Genomic DNA, 6,891 nt, shown 5'->3' with positions numbered 1-6,891 from the left:
AAATAAGGCAGATAATATTCCTGCTGCAACAAGAGAGAAAGGACACACAGAAAAAAAACAAAAAAAAAATTGTGCTGATTTTGAAACAATTCCCGGATTTTTCTGCAAATCAAATCTTTGCATATTTTCCTGTTTGGAGCAGATGTATTCCAAACAGTGGTGACCCCACACACACACACACACACACACACACACACACACACACACACACACACACACACACACACACACACACACACACACACACACACAAAAAAAAAAAAAAATCTTCAATCTCAAACATGAGTGAGAATGTCAGGAATTCAATTGTGTGGGGGGAGAAACCTGCAACCGGCCGGGTCGCATCGCCGTGGAACGAGCCCAGGTACGTGTGTGTGTGTGTGTGTGTGTGTGTGTGTGTGTGTGTGTGTGTGTGTGTGTGTGTGTTTGAAGAAGAAGATGATGATGATGAAGATGAAGAAGAGGCAGCAGGGGTCAGATGTGTTCCTCCACAATGCGTTGACCTCATTCGTCTTGTTGATTATAATCTGTCATCTCTGAGAGCGCAACAAAGGACACAATCACGGTTATTATGTTATATTATATTATATTATATTATATATATATATATATATATATATATATATATATATATATATATATATATATATATATATATATATATATATATATATATATATATATATATTATATATTATAGCGCCAACGAGAGCAGAGCCCGCACATTTCACCTCCTGCAGAACAAAACTATATATATTGAGGTTAATTCTCAATATATATATATTTTTTTGTAGCGTTTATTAGCTATGTTTATTCATCACGTGGACAGATATTGCATATTTTTTAATGCAACTATTATTAACTTAATGATTTATTGAATATGTGGGGAAATAAAATGTGTGTTTTTTTTGTTGGTATAACTTAAAAAGTCACGAACAAACTCTTTTCTACTGGAATACAAATCGAATTAAGTCAAATATCATATAAACTTTAAAGTAATTCATATTAATGAGTTTATTCATTTTTTTTTCAAGTGGTAAATATTAAAGTCAAATATATGAAACAACGTGCACATCGTGGATGTTCTGCCCTGAGAGGAGACTTCTTTATATGTGTGAAGCAGGCCCGTCGGTGGCCCGTCGGTGGCCCGTCGGTGGCCTTATCTCCGGCCCGGAGGAGACATCCTGTCTGCGGCCCATTGTTCCCACAGACCGGCTCAACCTCACCTGCTGCCGCAAAGAGCCCCAGTATTCAGCTCATTGGCCTTTAGCAGAGGAGAAAAAGTGAGATGTGTAATATCTGTGTTTTTATGTGTAACTTGAACGCATCTGTTGCAGAAGTATGATAAACAAATGAGCTGCCACAGCTTCCTGATGCACTCAAAGACAGTTTAAACACATTTGTTGCAAAATGTTCCACCATAAATGACTGTATTAGTACACTCACTTGTTTTATAGGTCGATGTTAATAATAAAAAGTATATTTTCCCATATCATACTATATTAGATGCAACGAATTTCCCCATTGTGGGACTAATAAAGGCTTAATTATTATTATTATTATTATTATTATTATTATTATTATTATTATTACTAAATTAAACGTTAGATTTTTCCATTTTTCAAAAAAGAAGAAAAAAATAAATAAAACAACAACAACATTAAATGCATGTGTTGTTGTTGTATTATCATTAAAATAATAAAAAAACCATCTTCTGGAGCATAGTTTACGCCTAGTTTACACTCCTGGAAACACACTTTCTTGTAAAACACACGTATTTATTATTTTTTGAGGAGTGTTTAGAATACACTTGCCTTTCAAACGAGCCCTTATCTCCTTTCTGTTTACAAAACATTAATGTGAGGAAGCTACATTTCTGCAGCTCCTCTCTGCTCAGGATGAGGATGGAGGATGGAGGCTGGACTGTTACTCACATTACTCCCGAAGCTTTGCTGCCATTTTTACATTTCACCGTTTCTAGCTCCACACAGGCTCGTTTTTAACTAAAAAAAAAAAAAAAAAAGAAAAAGTAAAGAGCATGTTTGTGTTTATTCACCCCGACGGCCAGACCTACCCCGAGCAGTGTAATTATGGTTGCATGCAGACTTGTGTGATGCAGTGAACATGTTCTCTCATTGAGTTCCTGTCATGCATCTCTTATTTAACTTTTAAAATATAGGCCTGTATATAAAGCCCAAAATATATATACTACGCCTTATCCCCAAGTGTACAAATATACCACAGGGACTGCAGCAACAATGCATTTTATCATTTTATCATACAGCCATTTTAATGTTCATATTGACTATTTTATTTTTGAAACAACCTTTTCGATGCAACTATTTTAACTTTTTGTTTTTAACTATGTTTAAAACAAACAAAAAAAAGCTTAGTTGCCTATAAAAGCGGGTCAACAAATTGCTAGGTTACCCACGCACACACACACACACACACACACACACACACACACACACACACACACACACACACACACACACACACACACACACACACACACACACACACACACACACACACACAATTGCCAAAATAAAGATTTTTGTATAATAAAAAAAAGCACTTTTTTTTTTTAAATGAATGCAGAGTGTAGGAGATTGTTCACAATGCTTTCTTGTTATAAATGTTATTTATCAGTTGCCCTGTGTTGCCCTCTTTGCTTGAATTTAATCCGAGCCGTTTAAAAGATAGACATCTTTAAATCTGCTGGGTGTGTATGGGGAAGTATCATTTAAAAATGCTGTTTAATGTCCAGAACATCCTTCACTAAGTCTAATAAATAACAAAACTCTTGATAATAGGTAGTTATAGCAGCAGCAGCTATTATAGAAGTTAAAGGGATTCTGAAAAAAAACGTTTTGCAAACAAACATATTCCAACATTTCTGCAAATGTTTGAATATCTGGCCTGTTGATATCACATGCAAGGGTTTGTAGGACTGTGTGTGTGTGTGTGTGTGTGTGTGTGTGTGTGTGTGTGTGTGTGTGTGTGTGTGTGTGTGTGTGTGTGTGTGTGTGTATATGTTGTACTTTTTGATGATGAGTGTCTATTTGACAGCTTAAGGGTGGATCAAGGTGAACGTGTGGATTCTCCTCTTCAGCGCCAAATGCTCCCACTGACCCCACAATCTAATATATATATATATAAAAAAAAAGAGCTATTGGATGTTAGGAAGTCATATTGTGTAATTGGTCAGCTTTTTCCAAAAAAAAACAACCAATAACTCGCTGTGCATGAGAGCTGTGGTGTTGTGGCGAAACAGTAAACACATCTGAAATGTAGAAAGTGGAAAGCAGATGTCTGTAATAGAACTATGTCTGTGGTGATATGACGGTGACTGCAGGGGGACGGGGGGAGATCAGGCCTCTCACTCCTCAACATGTCTCTTTTATCAAGAGGACAGATTAACAGTCTCTTAAAGACAACACAGGAGGAGTTAAAGCCTGTCTGTTTGCATTCATACTTTCACTTTCAAGAGAGAGTATCTGGGAGCAAATGACTCATCCACACGGCAGACATCAATACATGAATGTGTGTGTGTGTGTGTGTGTGTGATGCCACATTGTTGCAAAAGGCTTATTAATAAGGCCGCAAGTAAGAGGACGAGTTTATTACACTTCTGGTCTTTGTTTCATCTGATTTCCTACTTGGTTGTGAATTATTTTAATGGACAAGTTAACTGCTTTAAAGTTTTTTTTTTTATTGTTGCCAGCCCTAACTAACAGGATGAAAAGCACATTTTTTATTATAATATAAAAGGTTTGTATTATTGGTAGTGTTATTATAAGTATTGTAGTAATAGTGTTGTTGTTGTTGTTGCTGATTTGATGTTTTTATTGTTGTTGAGTAGTATAGAAAGTACAGCTACATTTTAGGGGAACATAAGTATATTCTTGTTCACGATCAATCACAATAAAAAAGCAAATCAAATATCAGATTTAAGGTGTACAATTTTGCATTTCATTTGATGTGTTTTTTATGTTTTTGGGGTTCTCCTGTCGTGAAAGTGAGCCGTCAGAAAATATAATAAAACAATAAACCCGAGGACGAGCAAAGCCTCCACGTGTCGGCATTATTCCACTGACACGGCTTCATATTAATAACAAATTATATTCTATATTGAATAGAGAAAAATAACATATTTATCGTAGTGACCATAGCAGGGTAACACGAAATACTCAGTTATGTTTTTGTAGAGCAGACTTTCACAAAGAACATATTAAATAACTTAGTCTCTGTGGGACACTAAATATCAATGACTCTGTAAATGGACATTATTATTATTATTATTATTATTATTATTATTATTATTATCATTATCATCTACAATTTCTATTATCAATTTTGCATTTATATTTAAATAATAATTATTGTCATTTTTACTAAGTTAATATAGGTGAGAAGTTCTATTTCTATATCTCTATTTCTATGTACTCACAAATGGAGTAATGTACATCTCTTAATAGATGGGCATAAATTGCAATTAATGAGCAACTGATTTAATATATACATTAATATTTATATATCAATTTTATAAGAGACATAACACCTGGACATTTTACGGGGTTAACAATACGATTATTATATTCTTGGCATTTCTGAACAAAGTATAAACACTACTATATGTATCTAGTGCTTTTATGCTGCATTACCTTCTAAATGCTGTTTTTTCTAATTCCAACAGTGGTTGTCACATTAAAACAGATTACTTCATGACCACTGTATTACTTTAAGAAATACAAGTTTATTAAGAAATTCACAAACCTAGAAAAAAGAGAGAAAAAAGTGCTAATTAAAAATGAAACATGGCCCCAACATGAATGAGACAATATAGCTAATCACGTTTATAAAATAAAAAAATAATAATAATAATAACAATAATCAGAAAAGAAGAACAAAACCTGGCACTGGCTGGCGTCATATTGGAAAAAAATGATATCATACATGTGGGATCAAGACTTATGAAAAACCCTGAATTGTATTGTTGGCGGTCTGGATCTCTCTCTCTCTCCACACTTTCACCTTTCAACCCAACAAAGTTCACACAGGAGGTGAAGTTTAACCGTGCAGGCCTTTATGCTCAGTGCAAGTTAAGAGGGGCCAGGTTGAGATTTAATTACACATTAAAGCACTGACTTAATTAAGGCATCTTATGTCCACGTTTCACTCCATAACATCTTGTGAGAAGCCGTGCGTAAAGTTGAGAGTGAACTTTTACGCACACGGAAAAAACACACAGTCAGCAATGTCTGTGCAAGTGGAAATCAATCACTTTTCATTTAAAAAAAAAAAGGCACAATTATGACAACAATACCGAGTTGTGGCCGTCAGTCCAAGTGTGGTTCAGTTGCACGAAATGGCTCCCAGAGGTTGTGCTATACCTGATGCGTCCTGGTGACTTCTTTTCCATTTTGTAAAAACTTTCTCCATCATAATATCTCTCGGATCGGATCGGATCGGATCGGATCGGAGGCTGGAGTCTCTCCAAAAAAAATACTCTTGGTTCTGTTTTTTTTTTTTGAAATCACAGGAATTGACTCTCCCTTCTTTCTCAAGACTCCTCATTATTTTATATATATATATTTTTTTTAATACACACACAGAGCAAAAAAAAAAAAAAAAAAAAAAAAAAAAAAAAAAAAAAAAAAAAAAAAAAAAAAGTTTGGTCAACTTTAAATATTAAATATTAAATATCAATCCTCGTGTGTAACGCCGAGTGTTTGCTCTCGTGTTCCCAGTAGGAGCAGTGCATCATGGACAGCTCCGCAGGCTGACGGGAGCAAGCGAACTGGAGGCCGGCCCCGTTACCGGAGGACACCGGAGGAGGAGCAGCCGTGGCCGGGCTCAGCTGCTGGGCATGGTGGGGGTGCGCCGGGTGGTGGTGGTGGCTCATGCCGTTGTAAGAGTTCACCATGCCGGGGAGAGACATGCTCTGGACCCGGGAGTAAGGGTTGTACCCGGAGGGACCCTTCACGTTCACCGGACTCACGTTGCCGCTGGACATCTGGCAGGACGTGTAGGACATGGGAGTCGGCGACCAGGAGTTGTTCATGAAGCTGGACTGCAGGTACTTCGGAGGAGACAGGTAGCCGTACCCGTCCCCTCCGAACAACGACTTCCCCGGCTGGAAGTGCGTCGGTGGAGGTCTGAAGGGCCGCTTCATCCTGCGGCGTCTCCGGTAGTTCCCCTTCTCAAACATGTCCTCGCAGGCCGGGTCCAGGGTCCAGTAGTTCCCCTTCCTCTCCCCACCGCCCTCCCGGGGCACTTTGATGAAGCATTCATTGAGACTCAGGTTGTGTCTGATGCTGTTCTGCCAGCCCTTCTTGTTCTTCTCGTAGAAGGGGAACTTGGTGATGATGTACTGGTAGATACCGGACAGAGTCAGACGCTTCTCGGTGCTCTCCCGGATGGCCATGGCGATGAGAGCGACGTAGGAGTAGGGAGGCTTCTGGGACGGGTCTGCTTTCTCCGGGACCTTCTCCTGCACCGGCTCCTCTTTGGGTCGCTCCTTCTCCTTGGTGGTGGTGGTGGTGGTGGTGGTGGTGGTGTCGTGGATCATTAAGGTCATCGCGTCGTCCTCCGGGTTCTGGTAGGTGGCCATCATTGCGTGGCACAAAAACAAAACAAGTCCAAAATGCAAAGAAAAAGGTAAATGAGTGTCTTCCAAACTGCGCACAGAGAAAGGTTTGATTCCTGACATGCACCACCTTCCTCTCTCTCTCTCTCTCTCTCTCTCTTTCTCTCTTCAACGGGGATTTTTCCAAACTGGTTTCTGATGGAGGAGCAACCCAAGCTGTGGTTTGAGAGCCAGTAAGCCCAGCCCTCTCCTCTCTCCCCTCCTCACGTCGTGCGTCGTGATTTGTGCGTATTTGA

General features: G+C 38.5%; 1 protein-coding gene across 1 annotated transcript; it reads right to left on the bottom strand.

Annotated features, from left to right (window-relative positions):
• Positions 1-5,704: 5,704 nt before the first annotated feature.
• foxl2a (forkhead box L2a) lies at positions 5,705-6,671 on the bottom strand. The gene has a single exon (XM_054598007.1). The coding sequence runs from the start codon at positions 6,620-6,622 to the stop codon at positions 5,705-5,707; it is 918 nt and encodes a 305-aa protein (XP_054453982.1). The 5' UTR covers positions 6,623-6,671.
• Between the last annotated feature and the right edge of the window lie 220 nt (positions 6,672-6,891).

This window comes from Anoplopoma fimbria, chromosome 1, assembly GCF_027596085.1.
Source record: "Anoplopoma fimbria isolate UVic2021 breed Golden Eagle Sablefish chromosome 1, Afim_UVic_2022, whole genome shotgun sequence".
NCBI lineage: Eukaryota > Metazoa > Chordata > Actinopteri > Perciformes > Anoplopomatidae > Anoplopoma > Anoplopoma fimbria.
Note: the sequence above shows the minus strand (reverse complement) of the source record. Positions and strands in the feature narration are given on the sequence as shown.